The 22,826-nt window shown below is 40.3% G+C and overlaps 1 protein-coding gene across 2 annotated transcripts in view; it reads right to left on the reverse strand.

The window, feature by feature from the left end:
- ILDR2 (immunoglobulin like domain containing receptor 2) overlaps positions 1-20,158 on the reverse strand; it is a 46,273-nt gene extending 26,115 nt beyond the window's left edge. For both annotated transcript variants that reach the window (XM_044442758.1, XM_044442757.1), the window contains exons 1-3: positions 20,063-20,158; positions 9,188-9,520; positions 7,807-7,926 (exon numbers count right to left, since the gene is read on the reverse strand). In XM_044442758.1, coding sequence (XP_044298693.1) covers positions 7,807-7,926; positions 9,188-9,520; positions 20,063-20,108 — 499 coding nt within the window. In that variant the 5' untranslated portion in view covers positions 20,109-20,158. The remainder of the gene's footprint in view (positions 1-7,806; positions 7,927-9,187; positions 9,521-20,062) is intronic.
- Between the last annotated feature and the right edge of the window lie 2,668 nt (positions 20,159-22,826).

Genomic DNA, 22,826 nt, shown 5'->3' on the forward strand with positions numbered 1-22,826 from the left:
TTCTTTCTCCTGTTACAATGCTGTTAAAGAGATAAGAAAAACAGAAGCTACTTGGTGGTCTTTCTGCTCCACAATTATGAAAGTGTCTAAGATTCTTTTGGGACTAAAAATTGCATACAATACTAGTATCCAAACATCTCAGCACAACTAAATTGCCCCAGCAGGGTTCTAACAAGAGAGCAGGTACGCCTCTCAGTTTCTAACTGGGTTTCATGCTGGAGAGGATGCCTTCATACAAACAACTACAGGCATGTCAGTTATTTTAGTAGGAGAAAATATCTCAGTCCAAAAGAGGGAGCAAAACCTGTCCCTCTAGACTGCCTCTATTAAGGGACAGCTTCTTTATCATCTAACCTGAACAACTTTCAGTTCCTGCAAAGAAGCAAGGACTTTATTCTGTCATTTCACCTATTGCTGTAATTGTACAGTGGAAATAGAACTCAGTCTGGCACTTAACAAAGGTGCCAAACTCAGTTCAGAATCAAAAGCGGGGGAGCACAGTGAGGGAACAAACTGGCAAGGGAAAATAGCATATTAAACTCCCCAGATAACAGATCATCCATCTTTGCTTCCTGTTTATTATTGTTCTCTCTCACTGGAAAGGGAACTGCAGACATTTGATAAATGGATTGAAACAGTAGCATGGTTTTTCAGTGGCTTTTCTATAAACATCTCTTTATTCTGTTCTCATGTGCCAGTGACTCACAGAAACTATATTCCTGCTATGCTGACTAGATGTCCCAGTTTATAGTCAACTTTCCCAGATGACTATATCCAAATAGCAAGTTTGTCCTTGTTTCAATATTAATAATAAAGTGAAATCTAGGACATGCTGTCATTGTCTCTATTCCTGCTGCATTGCTGATTGTATGTTTCATACAAGTACTTTCAGCAGCTGCCTCTCAGAAATTTCCCTAAATGCACCTTCTGCCTCTCACCCATAAGCAGAAGTATGAGCCATGCAACTAAATGAGGTGTACCAACTATAAGGCAAAATCTACAAAGTAGTAGCCTGTATGAGTGTATAAAGCTAATATAGGACCATTGGTTACAGAATTAAATCAAGGAAAAATACACTACCTCAAAAGCTGGAGGGATAAAAGGAAGACAATGCATGCACACAGTAAGAAATGGTGAAAAACAGTATAATTACACAGATGGTAATGAACCAGGAAAGAATATTTTAGATGTAGTTTGAGTTTAGAAGTACTCATGAGTTCCCTTGCAACAGTATGATTTTTAATCCTAAGGGGTATATAAATGAGTTTTCTATCAGAGTAGGTTGCCTGAACCATAGCTAGACAGAGCCTTGGCCTTGCAAAATATGTTGACAAAGTTTTTCTTAACAGAAGAAAGTTCTGTGTACTAACTAGGGAACTCTATGTTATGAAGTACCGTACAATTGTCAAAAGAAATAAAATGAATTAATGTCATTCTTTAATTAAAGAATTAAAATGAATGGCACTAGCTTTAAGAAAAGACAAGGAACGAAAGCATGTCATACTTCCTCCATGTTCTCCCCATTCACTTTTCTAGCAATGGGAAGAAGCTGGCAGTTGGCTGGAGTGAGAGCTGAGTTATAGTTCTGGAACATATCTAGGATGCCTAGGATGCCCCATCCCTATTGGAACTTAATGAAAGAACAGTATTTACAGGAGCCGTCTTCTTATTTACAAAAAAGGCTTGGCATAAATTCAAATTTTACAAAATTCTAGGTCACCATAATTTCATTCCAAGGAAATAAGTGCTCAAAAGCCCAATATTGCATGGCTTGGAATAAAATTGAGGTACATGTAATACTATGAAACCTTTCTGGTTGGGTGGGCACACTTGAAGCTCTGAAAAGAGTGTTGTGGGTGCTTTCACAAAATGTTTTCCAGAGGCTTTGCTCATTCATAAAATGGATAGTATAGCAGCCTCAGTGAATTACTGAACATTTATTTTCTGGAAGTCAAGCTAGTGAAACCATAAGGAAAGTAACTGCCAAGAACCTAACTACAAAGCAGTGATAGAGTCTGAGTTCCAAAACACAACACCACTATTTTGATTCCAGTTTTATAGTCTCCCACCCATAAAGAAAACTGATGGGGCTGAGGGAAAAGTAATTGAGTACAAAACCCAAGAAACTGAGTACAAAGCATAGGTGGGGGTCTGAACCCTGAATGCCAATCACACATTTCTATCTACAAAACACACCAAAATACCTTTTCTGCCAGAAGCAAACAGTATCACATCGGTGACCCCATAAACAGGACATAGAAAAGATTGTAAAAATAACATGAATGGTCAAACAGAGAAAATATACACAGTGACACAAATATAGTAAATCAAGAATCAAACATGAGAGATTAATCTATGACAGTATTACTTTAGAGGTATAAGTAATTATGGAAGATTAAGGTCATCTGGGTTTGTAACCCTGTAACACAAGCTAACTTTGGAGGACAAGAAAGAAAAGGAAACTATTGTGCTTCCAGTAGTGGGAAGATGTGTCTCTTAGGCTGTGGTACTATTTGGGCCTCAGGATTTAGAAACAATCCTGCTGACTGCACTAAATGGACAGGAGAGGAAATGCAGCTCTTGTAAATCATAGGGGCATCAGAAAGCCACTGGAAGATTTATTGGGAGAGTGTGACTGAATTCTTCCTTGCTCCCTCTAATAGAAATAAACTTCCCCTTTGTTCTCATCCCTCTTTTCCTTGGTTTGTCATTCAAAGGAGGAAAAGCAGCAGCCATTCCCAAAGATCAAAGTTTTAACAGGCAACAAAGACCTACGAGCAGCCTGTTTCCATAGAAACCTTAGTAACTGAAGCCTTTGAATTGTGCTGGTATCCTTTGTTATCAGCATGTGGTTGAGGCTAGCAAGTTAAAGAAGGGAAGAAAAGCAAAAGAGTCAATAGTAGGACTGGACAGAGAGTTGCCAGGAATGCCATTTTGGTTAGCGGTAGAAAGATTGATGGAAAAGCTGCATAATGCTGGAGTGACCTGCAGAGGAGAAATGAGAACCACCACCATGCCACCATTCAAAACATGCATTCACAGATGCCCACAGAAAATTGTGCTTATTTTAAAGAACATTCATTTTGCCTTATCATCCTAAGTGATGCATGCTGCTAAATGCATGGCAGGGTCTATGGGACATAGGCCCATCATATAAAGCACTGATTCAACCTGCATGCCATGCTATGCTCTTGCCAAACTGTCTAACTCAAACTGGTCAGAGCTTCATGATATGCATTGGCCTACTGAGGACCAAACCAGCAATACTCTGGAATACCCAGAATTGGTCACCCATCAGCAATGTAATCAGTAGAAAAGGATGATTCCTATGATGAGAGAGAATAACAACAGAAAAGGGAGGTCCGCCTGGCGTCATCATTATTTGTTTTTCGGCGCCAGGCCAAGACCTTTTTATTTAAATGTTATTTTAATTGCTTATTTTATTTATTGAGTTTATAATTTATGCCAGGATGTTTCCAGTTTTTATGTATTTATATTGATATTTATTTATGTGTTGGAAGCCGCCCCGAGGCTTATGCGAATGGGGTGGCATATAAGAATTCCAAATAAATAAATAAATATTGGGTCTTTTTTGGAATCAGATGTAAAACAGATGCTTTTTCAAACATCAGGAAACACCCCCCCCCCATGTATGAGAAAACAGCACGAAGGAGTAAAATTACACATTCTGTCCCCCAACTCCCACTCTGCCCAAGACAGATTTGCAGTTCCCTAAACTACATCTCAGAATACATCCTGTTTATTTTTCAAGTTCAGGCTGTAGCTGTCATTGCTTATATAGCCAAAATGGCACCACCCATACACAAGAGAGAGGAATCAGCAGATCTAGGAAACACTGAAGTTTGCCTTAGTACATCTTATCTTATGAAGTAAATCACGGAGCAGTTCATTGAGGACCCTGTGTGTTCAGTGGTCTCAAAAAATTGACAAAATGTGGAGAAGGGGAGGGTGAAAAAGGGAGAGCAGATGAATGGAATAAAGCAGCTGACATCCTGAACAAGGAGCATTCCATACTGCAACATTTTCATCCAGGTCTCACTTGCTTGATCCAGAGTCACAGGAAAGGTCTTTTTCAGGTTGCTTGCATGAGTACCCTTTAGCACTGTAAAAGCTTTGTTTTCATAAATAACAAGAAGTGGGAAAATGGAGAATCTACATAACTACACTTAACTATATAATATATAAACTATATAACTTTTAGCACTAGCCTTGCCACTGTTTGAAATTGTGTTATAGAAACATAGTAACGGAGTGAATCAGAAGGGGTCTCCTGGGCCATCTAGTCTGACCCCTCGGCTCCAGCCAGCTCCACTCATGACATGCCTTTGCTCATGCCTCCACATATGACATGACATAATATTTACTCACAATTTTCATTCAGAAAAGGACCTTTTCAATGTTAATTAAGGGGTTTTTGCAGGTCATGTATGTCTGGGTTATCCTCTTAATAGTCCCTGGAATGGCTGGCCTTAACTGCTCCACCATTTTTTATACTATTTTATTTTATTTTGTTAGAAAAATGAAAAAATGATACTAGGAAATAAGAAATGAAACTCTTTTCCTGACTTTTAGGAACAGAAACTGACCATAGGTTATTCATCATTAATCTCCCTGAAAGCAATAAAATGGACAGGATCTGCAAGAAGGAAACTTTTCATTATGGGCACAGGAAACGTCAACAGCAGTTTGTCTATCCACATTAGAAAGCCTAGTGCTGAAACTACATTTTATTGCAAGCAATTTCTGTGTGTGTGTGTGTGTGTGTGTGTAGTCTGAAAACAAACAAACAAAATACTTGATTGCAATGAGTCAATGAATGGCATCATCTGGATTCTTTGTAAAAAGTGAGTGAACAAAGGATGGCAGATTCAGAGAAACTAGCTTTGTTAGTGTCTCCGTGATTTATAGGGCCACCAGGTGACCAGCTGTAATGTACCCTTGCCAAAACTACCACTGGAGTATGGCGGCATCAACCCTTCAAGATTTGTTCCCAGAGTTGCAAGTTGTCAATCAGTAGTTTAGAATTTCAATTGACTAAATCCTAGGATTTTAGCATCCCATGCCTATCAAAAAATACCAACACCTGTTTTAATCACTGTGATAAGCAGTTTCTGAGAGAATACTAGCAGCCTTTCAGCAAAATAATGCAAAATCAAAGAGGCATCTTTAAACTGTCGTATTTTAAGTAGAGCCTTACCATGAAGGATTCTTCTATATCCCACATACATTTCATCATTAGGGTTTCTCTTCAGTTTTTGTCAAATTTAAGTTTGTTTTGTCCTGTTTCCACATCAGAATATATAGACAGCGTTGCAGAATGGATAAAGGTAAAGGTACAGGTACAGGTTTCCCCTTGACACTAAGTCCAGTCATGCCTGACTCTAGGGGGAGGTGCTCATCTCCGTTTCCTAGCCAAGGGAGCCAGCGTTTGTCCACAGACAGTCTCCGTGGTCATGTGGCCGGCATGACTAAACACCGAAGTGCACGGAACACTGTTACCTGCCCACCGAAGTGGTACCTTTTTATCTACTTGCATTTGCATGCTTTCGAACTGCAAGGTTGGCAAGAGCTGCAACGGAGCAACATGCACTCACCCCATTGTACAGATTCAAACCGGCGACCTTTCGATCCACCAGCCCAGCGGTTTAAACCACTGCGCCACCTGGGGCAGCCCCTAATGCCTTTACTGTTCTAGGTTTGCATACTCTTCAGCTTCCTATCTGAATAGAAAACCAAAGCCTCACAGTGTTATTCTCCTAGAACTTAGATATTCTACTTACAATTCCTTAATAGTGGGGTGGGGACATTAATGCTCCCAGAACCACCAAAATTTTCCAACAAATTCTAATTTGTTTGTGCCTGTTTTCTCCTTCAAGTGATATATTGTGCCCTGAAAAGAAATGGTAAGAACTGGCAAGGAAATGTGTGTGCATAGGTGTGCACATTCCCAAATACAGGTTTTCTGATAAATTAAATCCACACATGAAAAATACAAGTAGTGCCTGGTAGGACAGACCAAAGTTCCACCTAATTCAACACCCTGTTTTCAACTGTTGCTGGTTATATGCACTGGAAAGTCCGATGCAGAACATGAAGCCTCTTGATCCTGCCTCCCTACAGTCACTAGTATTTTCATTTTATATCAACCCTTATCATCTCCACATATGAAATGTCTATGCCACAAGTTTATTAATGTCAACATTCAGTGGGAATTATTTCCAGGCAGGTGTGCATAGCAAGGGTGTGGAACCATTTTCTATGGGTGGAGCAAGGACAACTGTGGGCAGCATCAGAACGATAAGTGTGTTGAGTTTGCGGCACTGGATACCTCTTTCCCTCTGTATATGAGACACTCCCCCGCCCCTTCCAGACACACGAAATTCAGTTGAATTCCCCCACCCTTGCCCCAGCTGTATGGGGTTTCAATCTTAGGTATTATTTAAGGTTATCCAATGATAGACTGAGCTTCACGGCTCAGCAGAGCCGTGATTCAGATTTAGATTCAGATCTCCCTGATCCTAGTAATCACTAGACTGCATGTAAAAAAGACTAGCCCCAATAGAAACACAATAGTATAAGGACAGATACATATTTTTCTCTTGCAAACACTAAGTCCAATTTAGATTTGAACCGATGTACTTATATACTTCTCCAAATTCACCTCCTATCTTTGCTTCCCATCTATATGCTCTGGCCTTCTTCGAACAAAGAACAAACACTGCCAGATACATTTTGAAAAGCTAAAAAATATTCATAAAATCCTCCATGACAACAAGCTATAGGAATATTGTGTCTTTATATTTTCTCTGTGTAATCATTTGAGCCTTGCAGTGCATTTAATATAGCACAGAATTCAATATAGTGTGCATATGCATGCGTGCGTGCACACACACAGAATCTAACACATTAATATATAATATGCATGATGACTTCCCATTACTATATGAACACATTAAGAAAGCTAAATGTACATTAAGAAAACCACTGTGCTTTCATGTGCCCCTTTTTTGATTGTCAAAGATGCCTTAATTATCGGTGGATTTATTAATACTATTATTCAGTAACATTGTAACACCAATATAAAGTGGTTCAAAAGAGAAGGATTGGATCCAAATTGTGCCCTTCTGTTCAGAGAAGAAAAGGACTCCTTCCATGTGTGGAGAAACATCTTTGGATCCAACAGGAGGGCCCATTTGTACTGGAAAGAACCAGCAGCTGACATCTATAGTACATCTACAGAAGATCTGGGAACTGATTAGCCCCCACTGAAGTTAGATTTGCACTTATTACATTGTGGTCCCTTTGTCCTCCCTCCGGTTTTTTGTGTGTGTGTTGCAGTTTTCCATAACAGCTAGAAAATCAGGCAAATCAATTTACACTAACCCCAGTTTCATTTTTTGTGTTTGTTTTGATTTTAGTATTGTGGCTCACAGCTGCATATTTCCCTGACCAGGTTTCCTGATAATTTTGCACATTCTCCAGCTATCGTCGTCACGGGCATTGATACTGTGATATACTGGATCTAGTGTACAAGTAGTTTAATTATGCATTTCTTCTTTTTATTTAAATTTAAGCCATCTTGAGTTTCACAGAAGGTAAAATAGGATTAAATAATTTAAGTAAATAAAGATTGGAGCACAGAATTTTGCTTCAGTGCATTTTTTTCATTGAGCTAGGCATTCCACCACCCTTTCTTACATGGCAATCTGAAAACAGTGCAAAGTGATTGTGCAGGCAAGCATCTTGGGCACAAGCTGTAATGAAGGTTACACTGAAATGACTCACCCAGAACAAGCAGCTCCACTGACTCTTCATTTTTGCCCTCCACATCATCAGGTGTGATAATGAGGCAGTAGTACAGCCCACTGTCTCCCCACATTAATTTTCCAATGTGGAGATCTGCATCTGAAAGAGAAACAATAAAATCACAGAGATGAAGGAAGACTGGAAACTAAGTTTCCATCATCAGTTGTCATTGGCAGGAGTAGATTTGTGTTCTTGTAATATCATACCTGGTGGAGGACTTGTCTGATGAAAAAGAGGAGGAGAGCCCAGCACTGCAGACCCAGCAAGAGCCAGGCAGGAAACTGGAGGGTTCAACTGACAGCCTTCCCATGGAAGAGCAACCTGGCACCTGCTAGGCCTGGACTTCCCCAATCAGAGCAAGTCACAGTTCACCCTTGGAATAGCATAGCACAGCAGAACTTCACACAGAATGGGGCCTCCCTTAAAAGCAACATGCTGACCTGCTTAACCAGCTGTGCTGATTTATAACCAGCTATAAATTAGCCCAGCTGGAACTAGCTGGCTGCTGCAAACAATATTTTAACTTGTGCTTTGCCTTGCTCTACTGGGCCTAATAGATTTCCAGACCTTCAGCGACCCACCAGGACCACTCTTCTGGACACCCCTGACTGACCTGGATACTGGTATGATGGACCTGTGGAATGACCTCTGGACATTCTGGTTTCTTGCTTCATCATTCTTGAAAATTTCTCAAGAATGATGAAGCACTTGCTGGTCTAGGAGCAGGATACTTCTCCCCAAATCATTGTAAAGGCCCAACATGCTCCAGAGAGCTACTGTGCACCACTGGATAGTGTTCATATTCTTATTTTGTAAGGAACATATCAGTTACCTTTTCCAGAATGAACAACAAGAAATATATAAACTAATTTCACATTGATGGGGAAAAAAGCCACCTCAGTTGAAACTCTTCATTCCAAAGTTCATTAGGGAACTTATTCCAAGTTGGACCCAGACTATGGGGGACAGCGAGGAAGACATCCTGTTTTATGTCACAACTTGGATTAGAACAAATGGACTTGATGCCACTCAAGTCTATGATTCTGTGATCAAGGTGGACCAAGTGAATTTGACAGTAATGTGGCCTAAGACATTTCATGAATTCACTTCACTCTTAATGATACCAACTGTTGCTCTACCTGAACAGAGACAATCTGGAGTAAGTTGTACATGCTGTAATAAACCCTAGAATAGACTACTTCATCTGAAACTAGTGTTATTATCATATTATGTTTGGTTGCACAGGCTCCAAGTCAATTTCAAAACACAGGTTTTGTCCTTTAAATTCTTAAGCCTTATATTTCATAATAAGCAAAGAAGTGTTTCAAACATTAATAAACTAATAGTTAGGTAGGGTTACCGTGGACAATGGTGACATCTCTTCCCTTGTAGAATTCTCCAATTGTCACTGTAGGACCCTGTTTGGAAGCCACAATGCGAACTGTTCTCCTGCTGTCCACACAGTCCACATAGGGATCCCATTCTGGATTCCTCTTGTTTACTGCCTGTATCCCTGCAGAGACCACTCCCAAAGCATCTCCCATGCGATCCTGGCAATAGGATTTGAATTTCCATTGCACCACAGCTGGTTGTGTAGAAGAAGTTGAAAAGTGGCATTGAAGCACAACAGGCTGAAAGAGCATGGCCACTTGTTTCTTCTCAGGCACCATAACATGTAGTGCTTCAATCATAGCTACAAAACAAAAAGCATTAATGTTACTTATTTGCAAAGTATCAATATTCCGTTTGGTACTTATGATGATATGACATTCTACTGCGTCCTAAACATTAGAATTATCCACAGATGTGGGTGCTAAGGATAACATCTAATGAAAGAATACTGATAGCAAGGAAACAGGGAAATGTTGCTTTTTAATGCAACAAGGCAGTACCAAGTGGGTTTGGACATCATGATAAACGTATGGTTTATTGTAATGGAAAGCAAGTGAGCAAGAGGGTGTTTACCCCCTCTCTTCTTCTCCAGGACATGCATGCTTCCTGCCTTCCTCCTCCAGCTATGATGAGATTAGAAGCTTTTGCTTCCATTTTTGACCAACCACAATGTATCATTTCATCTAAACACAACAAATGGTGGTTCATATTAACTTAGGTTAAATTGAAATAAATCACCTTCAAACCATAAAATTGGTTTGCTTTGGCAAGATTACCCACATTTTATAGGTCAAATGGAATGCTGAATTACAGTTTGTTTCCATCATGATAAACCATGGCTTATTATAACATTCAGACTGACCTTATAAGTGCTGTTTGAGCACCAAACAGCTTTCTGTTTACATTCTCAGGCAATATAGGCAGTGCTTTTGTCATAGAACGCACCAAAATGGAGTTCCGGCACCTTTTTTCGACATATTTTCAAAGTTTTAAAAGTAACTTTTGAAAATTTGATGTTTGGTCCACATGGATTTGAATCTCCCTGTCAAGCATAGCAGGTCGGCGGCAGAATCATTAAAACGGTGCATGCAGGCTGCTTGTGTGTTGAATCTGATGCGTGCGTACTTCGTCTGCACTGGTTGTGATGGTGCTGCTCAGCTTGTGGTGCTGCTTGGCTTGTGATTGGTCATGTAGTCGTGAGCTGAGCTTACTGCGGGTGGCAACCATTATGTTTCGTTACACAACTGACGTGTGTGGGTGTGTACACAGTGATTGACTACATACGAAAGGTAAATAATTTCATGAGTTCTGGCACCTTTTTTCTTACAAAAAAAGCACTGAACATAGGTTAAAGATATAAACTTTCCAGAAATTTTGATGTAGCAAAAAACTATTCCCCCAGGTTTTTCTCCCTTCCCTGAGAGGAGAAAATAAAATTTGGGCAAAACCAAGCCACTGATTCTTTTAGATAGATAAGGTTTATTCTGGTGGCAGAAGTTAAAAGTACAATCCTATGCATGTAGGACTTGTTTGCTGTCTAAACATGTAAAGAATTGTGCCCTTGAAGTATTTTAACATTTTCTAGCAGCGACAGAAGTCATAAAGCCTATATAATGGATTGCCTCTAGTATAAGAGGCAGTATGCCTATATATACACCTATAACATAAGTTAGTTGTTGTTAGTTGTGAAGTCACGTCCGGCCCATCGCGACTCCATGGACAACAATCCTCCAGGACTTCCTGTCCTCCACCATCCCCTGGAGTCCACCCAAGCTCACACCAACTGCTTCAGTGACTCCATCTAGCCACCTCATCCTCTGCCGTCCCCTTCTTCTTTTGCCATCTATTGTTCCCAGTATTAGGCTCTTCTCCAGGGAGTCCTTTCTTCTCATTAGATGGCCAAAGTACTTGAGTTTCATCTTCAGGATCTGGCCTTCTAAAGAGCAGTCAGGGTTGATCTCTAGGACTGACCAGTTTGATTGCCTCGTGGTCCAAGGGATTAACAGGAGTCTCCGCCAGCACCACAATTCAAAGGCATCAATCCTTCGGCGCTCAGCCTTCCTTATGGTCCAACTTTCACAGCCATACATTGCAACTGGGAAAACCATAGCCTTGACTATATGCACTTTTGTTGGCAGGGTGATATCTCTGCTTTTTAGTATGCTGTCTAGATTTCTCATAACGTAAGTAGAAAGATGTTATTACATCTTGTGTTCTTGTATCCTACTTGTGGGTTCCTACAAGCATCTGGCTGGCCACTGTAAGGCTTTGCTGTAATCCACCAGGACTTTTCTTATTTTTGCACAGGTTTATACACTGCAAAGCAAATACTAGAATTCCAATTTATATCAGACATTTCTTTTGTGAAGACAAAAAGTAGCCAACAAAAGAAATAGGTAAGAGATCAAAGCAAGCCATCTGAAAGCTGGAAGGCTTTCCCTCCCCACCCCCTCTCTCATACAGAAAGGCTGGCCACGGTAAAGCCAATGGAAGGAGTCTTTCATTCCTGTACACCTTCTACTTTGATTCTGCAAAGCTTCTGAGACAAGAGTATGTGCTAGAAGAGGAACAATGGGTGACTAATGAACATAATTAAATATACCAGAATTAAATTTGCTGTGAAAAATTGCTAAATGTAAACAAATAGCTTAAATAAATAAACATTTATTTTCTTATACATCTGTCATGGATCTTCTTTACAGGAGACTAACAAAAATAGATTTAAAAAAATCACAAAACACAACAGGTAATAAAACAGATGCAGATCCAGATGGGTGCAACTGGATTAGTAGAAGCACAATTTCCCACACCTTCCTCCCCAGAGGAACACTTCTAGACCTCTCAAATGCTACAAAGAAAGAAGATTTAGGAGATTCTACTGAATGTAATAAGTTGTGGTTTCCTGAAAATTGAGAAGCACCTTCCATGAGCCCTTTTATTCATAGAAGACAGATTCTAGAGCTAACAAATAGTGCAAAAAACCCCCCAAAAACTGGCAATGCCAAACAATATTAAAAGCTGAATAAAAAGCTGACTCTCTGAACAAAGTATTTCTAAAAGTTGTAACTAAGCATGTGAATTACCAATTTTTTTCCAGGTGAAGACGACAAGAAAAGGATCAAGGAACAAACTACTCAGTTATTAGCTATCAATAAACAATTCTGATAATCAGCATTTTCTTCCTTTATTGCAGGACACATTTGACAATGGCTGAGTTCTAAGCCATCCTAAAGACAAACCACCATGTGTTGTTTGTTTGATAATCCAGGTTACTCCTGCCAGACAGAATGCTTTCTGTGGGTTGTTTCGCCCATAGTCCTTCTAGCCCCTCCTGCACATTTTTGCAGCACCTGTCTTTATTCTTAATTTTAGCACCTTTTCTGGAGTTGCCAGCTTAAGAATGGAAGTTCTCCTGCAACGTGCATCAGATTGCCAAACGCATATACTGTGGTGCCTCATAGTTCAAACGACTCTAACTTTGAACAATCCAGAGTGCAAGCGTTAAGAGTCAAGAGAAAATCGCTCCACAGTTCAAACAATACTTCTAAGTTTGAAGTGCTAGTGAAGTGAAAAAAATGTGGTTGCAACAAAATCGATTGTGTACCCAAGTAAAAAAAAAAAAAAAATCCTCAATGTCCTGAATCAATTCGTCTTGAAACGATTCCTCTTTAATCAAATCAGGATATCGAGGCAGCCATGACAGCACTGGGGTAACTGTGTTCAAAAGGATGAAGGAGTATTTTGAAGGGGATTAAGGACAATGTTTCTGTTACTGTAATTTTAAAAAAATATTATACATTCACCATATTTTTTGATCACACCTCGTATATAACCTCAAACTTAATTCATTTCAGGAGGCTGTATTTGCTGTTTAAGTTTACCGAAATGGGTATTGTTTAGGGTCTGGGAATGGATTAATTCACTTTCCATTATTTCTAATGGGCAAAACTGATTCAGACTTCGAACAATTCAGAGTTTAAATGGCCTCCATTGACAAATTAAGTTCAAAGTACAAAGCAGCACTGTACTTTTTGAAGCCCTTAGGAACCTAACAAAATTTGAACATTTTCTGTTACATTGTTTTAAAAAATAATTTGGAGTCTTTGCACAAGTATACTAAAGTGTAATCCTGCTTGCTCATTATTTAACCGAGCATACATGATCCCCCTCGTGTCAATATGCTTGCCAATTTCATCTTTTGCTTTGTTGTTTATCTTGCTAGTATGGACCTTTAAGGGGGGGGGGGGCTGCTTCATGTACTGTGAAACTAAATGCTCCTGCCTGAAAAGCTCCTTGTCCTGCAGCCGCCATTTACTTTCATCCATTCCACCCCAACTTTGAGTTTGTTGCTTTCCACCACTGGTTTCTGTTGTTTCCTGTCAAGGCAGTGATGAATGAATGTGCAAATTTCATGGCAGAGCAGTAAGTAAAGTGCTGAGGTGCTACTCAACATGTAAACAACCCACATGTTCAAGAGCAATAAAACTAAAGTCCTTTATTGTTACTTGTCTACAAGACTTACAACTCTAGATAAGCTCTTCTGTTGAGGTCTTTGGAATGCAGATGTTAATCTTCTAATGGTGTCTCTCCCCGAGCCCACGTGGGACTAGCTCTCTTGGTCCTGCCTTTCTTCCCTCTGACGTAACAAGGCCTGCCTTTGCTCATATCTTCTTAGAATTCTACGATTGGTTGCTAAGGTAAAGTCTATAACGCCCCCTGCATCTCCTGTGTCATGTTCAGGAAGTTCAGCGTCAGTGGGAGGAGGGACAGCCTGCTCTGACTCTTTCTGAGTAGAACTCATGGTGTCTTTTCTCTTGGGGCTCTCTTGCTTTGATGTGGCCTCGGGTGTTTGCTCAATGGGCAGGGTGTCAGGGGGAGGTGCAGCTATCTGCTCAGCCACCCCCAAGCTAGGTTGCGGGGTTGGCTTTTGGATACAGGGTCCCAAGCACAAGACCTCCTCGTGAGGTGCTGTCTCTGTCGGGGCTTCAGGCACGACATAAAGGGGAAATGACACAAATTTCATAGCAGCAGACTTTTGAATGTGCACACTTGAGCAAGAACCAACAACACCACGTTATGTAAGAGTTCAGGGTGTGGGAAGCTGGATAACAGATAACGCACCAGGACCCAGGAAAACAAAGTAAGTGGTCAAAGCCAGAATCCAATTCCCAGTCCAAGTCGCAAGTCCAAATTGCAGAGTCTATCAGGCCAGTCAAACTGGGATTCTGTTGTAGCACAGTCCAGGAAGTATTCAAGCACAAGCCAGAAGAGCCAGGAAGACAGCATGAAGGAGTGTACCCAGAAGCAGGAATAGGGTCAAGGAGCAGGAACAAGATCCAGGAGCAAGAACCAAACACAGCAAGAGCTTCAGCAAACTAGAGAGCAGTGTTGCTAAGGCAGCTTCCGGGGGGAAGAGCCAGTTCTTAAATAGCTCTTCCCCAAGGGCTCCCAGTTGGTGCTGATAAGTGCCCTGGCAGCTCCAGCAGAGTGTGGGACAAATTCCACAACTACCAGGGCTGTTATTCTGACACAGACAGGATCTGGTCAGCTTCAGGACTCCAACACATTAAGAAAATGTCCATGACACTCTCTGATTTTCTTTATTCTTGATTTTTAAGAGCAAAGGTTAGAGAAGATAGCAGTGGCACTAGCAAAGTTGTCAGAAGGAGCAGGGGTTTTCATTGCTCTTGCTGAGCAGCTCACTAGCCATTCCTAATAACCCATCAAGGAGGAAGCTGCCCTTTTGAGTTTGAGCATTACAAAAGAGCATTCTGAACAACCCAACAATGAGCCTTAGTTTCACACTCTGGCTTGTTCATGGGAAATAACCTATGATTAAAAATACACCTTTCATTTGGATGTTTGAAAACCTATGGTGACAAGCCACCATGATTTATCAAATTGTGAGGATCAGGTGAGTTTTAAAAGTACTGGTTAGAAGGTAATGTTTGGGTTTTCACAACATGACAATTTAGAGTTAGTGCAGCATAGGGCCACAAGGTTGGTGGCTGGTTTACAGGGAAAGACGTATGAAGCGAGACTGAAGGAATGGGGTCTTTTCAGGCTGGAGGAGACTTAGGGGGGAACTATTGGCAGCATACAGGTATGTGAGGGGGTGTCACACGGAGGTGGGTAGAGACCTGTTCTCCCCTGCAGAGGAGGGCAGGACGTGCTTCAACAGAGCAAAGCTCAGGGAACCAAGGTTCAATTTGGATGCCAGGAAGTACTTCCTGACAGTTAGGACCCTGAGGGTATGGAATCAGCTTCCACAGAAGGTGATTAAGGCCCCAACGGTGAGGGTGTTCAAGGATAGGCTAGACATGCACATGGGAGACATGTAGTGAGTGGAGCCTGCTAGAGCCGGGGGTTAGATTAGATGGCCCGGAAGGCCCCTTCTGACTCGCTCTGTTTCTATCCCTTGTGGGTTACTACCCCCAGTGTGTTCTCTTGTCATACAAATTGAAACAGATTCCCACAAGGTGGTTTTGTTGAGGGGCTATAAGCCAATCTGTCAACTTATGAGTGGTAACTGGATTTGAGGTTGTTGTTCCCACAATGGATTGTTATGTCATCCACACCCACGCAAACTACCCCATCATGGAAAAAAGGATTGGGCTACCATGCCATTTGACAGAAGTGGCAAAAACCCTAAGTTCAATGTTGTGGCTCCTTTGGTCTTCTTTTTCTTCTTCCACCTTCAAATTTCCCTAGCATGAGTATCTTCCATAGGGAACCATGTCTTCTCATGATGTGTCCAAAGTATAACAACCTCAGTTTTATCAATTTTGCTTCTAGGGAACATTCTTGCTTGATCTGATCTATGACCCACTTGTATGTCTTCCAATTAAAGTCTATTTGAGTTGGCCAACTGATCATAATCACTTCTAACATTTGTAGATAAAAGATAAAGTAAATTATGTACAGTTGTTTATTTATTAAATTTTTAGCTTGCCCATTAGCCAGGATAACTCTGCATGGCTTACAAAATGTAAAAGCAAGAACATACCCAATGAAACAATATTAAACTAAACATACATACTGTAACAATAAAGGAACAGCAATAAACACAGGAAAGCCCCACTATAAAACCTCACAATAACCACAATTTAATTAAACCAAAGGCACAATAGTACTAAAATACAATAAATACCATATTAAAAATCTCTTTAAAATTATTCATATTAAAATATTGGGCAAATAAAAAGGTCTTCACCTAGCACTGAAATGAGTAGAGAGCACCAGGCTCCTCTTTGGGGAGCTGGTTCTAGAGTCAGAGTGCCACTACCAAGAAGGCCCTTCTCCTCATGGTCACCCTCTTCATTTCCTTCAGAGAGGGCTCTCTAAGGAGAACCTCAGATTACGATCTTAGGATATAGGTAGACAGATATGGGAAGAGGTGCTCCTTTAGAGAACATGGCCCCCAACAGTTCAGGACTTTAAATATTGATGTTAACACTTTGAATTGGGCCAGTGTTTTTCTTTTTTTTTTTTATTCCTTTTTAATTTTTTTTCTGTACTGAGACGAAACATTTCTACTTAAAGCAATGTATCACCAGACAGATTTTCAATATTGCTGGGTGAGTTAAGGGTGCTACTGCTGTGGGCACAGAGCATGTAAGAGCTTTGCTTGCCTGGTGTTTGTCCCTCCTAGCTTGACACAGAGCTCCTAGGGGAGACTAGGTTGCAGCAGTGGCACCACTGGAAAAAAATTGCCTCACATCTGGCACAGCGAGGTCACATCTGTAACATAAGGTCAGATCAGGCAATACTCATTATGAACAGGCAAGGTGAGGCCTTTGTAAGATCACTGGCTGAAACTCAGTCATGCCACAGCATGCAGAGGTTTTCTGGTGCCTTATGAGGGCTAGTAGGTCTGGGCCTGTTAATTCCTCCTTTTCTAAGGAGCTGTCTACTTCTTAGAAGGCCATTGTTCACTTCTGTAGCTACTGGGCTTATGGTATGGAGCCACTGTGGGCTACATTGCAGGGATTCCTTCTGTGCTTAAAAAGAAGGCTGAGAAGTGGTGGATCATGGGTCACAGGATGAAGCCTCCTACCCCACCAAGTTCTTCTTGAGGTATAAAGGGAACTCAAGGCTGGAGAACACAGCAGGACACTTTTCTGTAGAAAAGCTATGTACACAATGAAGGTTGTTTGCCTTACTTTTAAAAGTCCTGCCAAATGCAATCTTGACTCTTTATCCAAGAGTTCAAAACTTATCCTTAGACATCTCTGGTTCACATTACAAAATACTGTTTAGAATGTTTTATATATTTTTGGCAATGTTTTCACCTTCTTTCAACTGCTCAAAGGATATATAACCAGTCAAATTGGGTGCCCATTTTGTGCATCTGATAAAACCATCTCAGCGCCAAAAGCTTATACCACAAGATTTTCTGTTATTGTTGCCTTTTTTTTATTTCTTACTTGAGACTCTTGGAAGTTATCCCACATAACCTGCTTGCCTAATGTCAAGCAAGTCACTTTATAAAAAAGTAACTGAACACTGCAAGAAGTAGCATCATAACATTTCAGAAATTGTTTTTTTAATTCCTCTGTAGCTCAGTTCAATTTTTTCTCCTCCAACCCCACTATGCCCACTTTACTTTCTCTGATTTCATATCAAATGTACCATATTTTCCAGAGTGATTTGCTTTTTTAAAACATTCACCACTATTATTTTTGTAAGTAATACTATGTTTAACTTAGCCCTGGAACTAAAAGGTGAGCAAACACTTGGGAGAGGAAATATAAGAACAGTCCTCCACTCTGCTCATAGAAGTGCAAGCCTGACAGGGAATTCTGGACATTCCTTCTCAATCCCTATTTATACATTGACAGAGAATTATTTGGGGGGCATCTTCAAATAGAGCATCATTCCTACATGAGCGTATGTGGCTGTACAACAGCAGTTGTGCACATTTTTGTGCAAGAAAATCAAGTGACTTTTTTATATAAAGCTGCCTGCTGCTATAAATACAATCTTATCCCACAGCACTCAGGCCTCTAAATGATGCCAGAATAACTTTATATGAAGTAGCAATGTGGGAATTCTAATCTCACCGGAAGTCCACCTGACCAGCAAAAACAGCAGCAGCAACAATGAATTGTCCATGAAGAAACAGGAAGTATGCTCTCCCCCGAGCAGAGAAAAGTGCTAATCCAACCAATAACATCTGCACTTTCCAGTAACAGAACAGCCTTTTCAGCTGGGGTAACCCTCCAGTCACCTGGCCCCACACGCAATCTTTTTGCAGTTGACTTTGTCTCCTAAAAATCACTGAAAATAGCTGTCAAGAAAATTAACTCCTTTCCTGAGGACCTATATAGGAGTGCCACAAACTATGGCTTATGGCAGCAGTTAGCCAACACAGAGACTGCCTTTTGCAAAAAGCAATGAGAACACTGATTCCTGTCATGGAAATAATGTGCTGCATGCAGCACCACAGAGAGCATTCAGGACACCTTAGATGAGCCACACCCTGCCTACTTTAATTCACTTCTCAGCTTTCCAAAGTGCAAGCCACTCTTGTGGTCTGGAACATGGGCAGAAAAGAAAGAGTAAGTGCAGGACTGTCTGGTCCCAGCTGGCACACTATAGCTGCAACTAGAAAATATGCTGCAGCGGCTCTGGGGAGGCAAGGTGAAGGAATTAATCCAGACAGATGGGCAACATTTTTAGCAGAGAAACTAGCCACCTCTGATTAAAATAACAGGGAAGATTTTGGACACTGGGACACATTCAGTAAAGCAGGCAGCTATGCTGAAAAGGAAGAAACAGCAAATACAAAGCTCAAACTACCACAGCTAAAAATTGGGTCTAGGATGGATAGTAGACGCTTTGGAGGGACCAGACAAGTAGCTTCCTAGCCTAGAAATCTGTTGAACCCCATCCCTCTACAAGGATTTCTGCTGGCCCAGGAGTCTATTTTCTCTGAAGCTAGAAAAGACAGAGGGTTTGAGGGTTGATTTGATGATGATTGATGATGATGATGATACTTAGATGTTCCTGACACCTTGCTACAAGCACACCCAATTGCAGAAGTAGTGTTTGGGCATGCTTTGTACAGGTAGCCTCAGAAGAGATCTCTTCCTTTTAGTGAAAAAGCTATAAATCAAAAGCAATTTGTTATACTTAGAATAAATATACCCAGAAGATTTTATATACAACCAGAGAGAGAGACTTCTATTGCATATTTGTGAGCGAAGGTGGAATATTATTCTGGATTAGTGATTGTTAGGACTGAAGGGGGGTAATATTGACTCTGAATTAATTATCCAGACATTTGTATAGAGCATGTACCGAGTTGGTTGCCTGGGAATCCAGAAAAACCTTCAGCCCATCTATTCCTTGTTAATTCACACCTCCCCACTCCTAATACATATCCAAAATATGTTTTGCCACATAAAACCAACCCCAAAGATGAAAACACAATTACTCAAGTGGTCCTTGGAGCTCCTGCTTCTCTTGATTATCATCTTCAGTATTTGTGGCAACTCATGCCCAGTCTAAGCCTGTTTGCTTCTCACTCAAATCAAGAGTGAAAAGATTTGGGGAAAGATAAAGGTGAATTTTCTTTTGAACAGAAATGCGATGTGGGAGCATGTCGTATTTAAATGTCTACTAACCATAATCGAAGCCTGAGACTCATTCGAACATGCTGTTTGCCAGGAGTTCAGCATTTTTCTCTCTCCTTGTTTTCCATTTGCAGAACATACTTAAACCTTCCTATAACGTCCAGGACACACACACACACTCAGAGAAGAGCGAGGATCCAGATCGCTGCCTTTCAGCTCTAAAAAGTTATCAGCTCACCATGCAACTAAAAGGTTAAAACCCTTACCTGTTACCCATAGGAAAGCAGTCCAGCCTTCTAAGACCCCCTGCATCTTCCTGGTCTGGCTTAACAGGACTGAAATAGCAAAAGCGCCAAAAGGGAAAGAGTGGCGCCGGGGAAGTAGATAAGGCACCCTGCTATGAAGCGACTGGCACCTAAAGTGTTCTTTCCCGTTATCTTTGGGTCTTCCACCACACAACTCAGTGTGTGAACGACAGAGAGTTCTGAATGGGAGCTACCACTCTGCTAGGGGGAAATGAAGAAAACAGTGTTATCCTCCTATGGTTCTGTTCTCCATTAAATTAGTTCTGAATCTCAAGCAAAGAGGAAGAATCCCTGTTATACAGCCACACTCCTCAGACTTGTCCCTAGATTGAAAATGAAGAGGCTTCTTACGGTTTTAACTTCTCTTCTCCCCCGGCACCAATATTCTGAGTCTACAAGAGTTTCTAAGTCACATGTGTCCATTGAAGCTATCCAGGAACTGCAGAGTTAATCCCTTAACAAATTTAATATTAAGGATCAAACAGGGTAACTGAACGATTAATAAGAGCAAGCAGACTCACTAAAAGGGACCAACAGTGTCTAAGAATGAGTCTCGAAGAAAAAAAATATGGAGCTAATGGTGGGGGGGCGGGGGAGAGAAAGCATGTGAACCTGAACTTTCTCAAGTTAAAGAGATTTTGTTAGAGGCACATAAAGAGAATTCTGGATGTGTACACATACCCCAAGAGAGTTGAGCAGCAGTACAGACCTTCTAACATACCCAAAAATTGCAGCCGTATGATAACAAGAAAACATTACCCACAATTGTTCTTTGGTGTAGCTGTTTTTTTAATGGGACATTATAATAGATAAAGAAACTGATTAAAAAAGACAACTCAATTCGTTAAACCTGTTTCAATACATTGTTTGCTGTACTCATATATTTATGTTATTCTTCAATCCCACTGAAGCTTTTAGCAACATCCCATTCACTTATTGTAAAATTGAGTATGCGTGGATGTGTGTCAAAATAACCATATACACAGTAACTATTTTCTGATATCACTTGAAACACCTGTAGAAACAACTGGAAATGTGATTATTACTCTTAACATTTCAAAACCAGACTCTTTGGACAGTGATCAAGGCAGACAAAATACTTACATAGAATATTTATCCCATCCTAAGTTACATGATACTAATAAATTACAAAGGATAGCAACAGTTACTCCAACTTAATCTTCAGTTGCAGGGGGTGGTAGGAAGTACATTCCTGAAGATATTACCACTAGTAATTAGATTATCAGAAACTTTCTAACTCATTAAATAACTATCATTCACTGTATATTTCCAAGCTAGCAGATGTTACCATTTGCTACTGCCAAATATTTTCCAAAGGTACTTTCATTATGGAATTTTGCCTGTTTTGCCCTAACCCAGAATCACTACCCTTTTCTATCTCCATTCCCCCTCTACTGGCAGAATAAAGATTAACTCAAAGCTTTTGTGACTAAAACAGATGCCTATTTAAAACAGAAAATATTTGACACAGAAGTGAAGAACGCAGACCAATGGTAGTCCAGGATCAATTGATCTGGGGTGTTAGGCATCTGGGTTCTATATCCAACCTCAGTTACGGACCCTGGCTTTAGTCACTCATCTGCAAAATGTGCATAGCTATGATCTACCTCATATTGCTGTTGTGAGGATGCACAACCTAAAAACTGTAAAACATTTTCCACAGTAAGATTACAATCCTACACTCATTTATCTGGGAATAAGCACCACTGAATTCAATGGGAGTTGAATCTGAACAGACATGTACATTGACCATAGCATTAAAAACTGTTTAAAAAGGCTGCATTATGCAAAACCTTAAACTTCTGTAGTGTTTGCCAAGTAAGCAGTAGACTGAATTGGCAGTCACACTAGGAAAAATGAAGCAACAGAATTCATTCAGGTTCAGCAATATATTTCTAAGCAAGCCAGAAATAAGGGTACTGATATTCCTCAGCAGGTATCGAAGTGACAAAAACCAACAGGTACCACTCCTTTGCAGCCTACATTCTTATAGAATTTACATGGTACTTAATGTGTTGCACACTTCAGATCAATATGAATATTTATGACAGTGAAAACTCCACTAATGTTTCTAAATTCATACATTTTATGAACACATCATCTCCACAATCTTCTATTCAATATACAAACCTTCCACTTTCTCAGAAGAGACATACAGAATGTTATCATAGTAACATCACTCAGTTCAGGACATAAATGGAGTTAAGCTTTAAACACATCAGCAGAAGATTAGTTCCCTATTTCATATGTAAAGGTTATTCAGTAAACATGTTATATAGCATAGAAATAGGTATCTACATCACAAGAACACAGAGCAAGCTTTGACATATGATTGAAGAAAACATAGAAGTAAAACATAAAAATCCAGTTCATGGTATCTTACTGAAAAAACCTGCTGATGCTACTTCAAATTATAAACATGATTCTCAGTTAAGGCCCTAACATGAGTATTTGGTTAATGTTTTCTGAAGTTCTTTCTCCATGAGCACTGCCAAGCCAACTTGGCAGAAACCATAATTGTTGAAAATAAACTGACTCATTGCTAAGGAAAGAGATTCTCAATTCAAGGAAGTTGTATTGTTCCATGCACAACTTTGATTAGTTTCACTTTAAAATATCCCTATATTCTAAGTTTACATTGGATAGTCTTAGTGTGCTATGCACAACAAATGAAAAAAATCACTCTGTAGCACAGGTCACAGAT

Source organism: Varanus komodoensis, unplaced genomic scaffold (assembly GCF_004798865.1).
Source record: "Varanus komodoensis strain SLA01 unplaced genomic scaffold, ASM479886v1 scaffold4, whole genome shotgun sequence".
In the NCBI taxonomy this organism is placed as follows: Eukaryota; Metazoa; Chordata; class Lepidosauria; order Squamata; family Varanidae; genus Varanus; species Varanus komodoensis.